This window comes from Pteropus alecto, unplaced genomic scaffold, assembly GCF_000325575.1.
Source record: "Pteropus alecto unplaced genomic scaffold, ASM32557v1 scaffold67, whole genome shotgun sequence".
Classification (NCBI taxonomy): domain Eukaryota; kingdom Metazoa; phylum Chordata; class Mammalia; order Chiroptera; family Pteropodidae; genus Pteropus; species Pteropus alecto.
This window is the reverse complement of record NW_006441061.1, coordinates 9,078,435-9,078,641: the sequence shown is the minus strand read 5'-3', so window position 1 is coordinate 9,078,641 and position 207 is coordinate 9,078,435. Positions and strand designations below refer to the sequence as shown.

At 72.9% G+C, this 207-nt stretch overlaps 1 protein-coding gene across 1 annotated transcript in view; it reads left to right on the top strand.

Annotated features, from left to right (window-relative positions):
• Window positions 1-207, top strand: part of NACC2 (NACC family member 2) — a 53,558-nt gene that overhangs the window by 51,028 nt on the left and 2,323 nt on the right. The window contains exon 6 of the mRNA XM_025051254.1: window positions 4-203. Within this exon, the coding sequence (XP_024907022.1) occupies window positions 4-203 (200 nt within the window). The remainder of the gene's footprint in view (window positions 1-3; window positions 204-207) is intronic.

Sequence of the window (207 nt, the reverse complement as noted above, 5' to 3'; positions counted from 1 at the left end):
CATGTGCACCAACGCCCGCCGTGTCCGGAAGCGCTGGCTGCCCAAGATCAAGTCCATGCTGCCCGAGGGCGTGGAGATGTACCGCACGGTCATGGGCGCCTCGGCCGCCGGCATGGCCCTCGACCCCGAGCTCCCGCCCGCCGCGGCGCAGGTGCTGGAGCAGCGTCTGTACGCCGAGCGCCGGGGCGACCCCGCCAATCGTGGCTC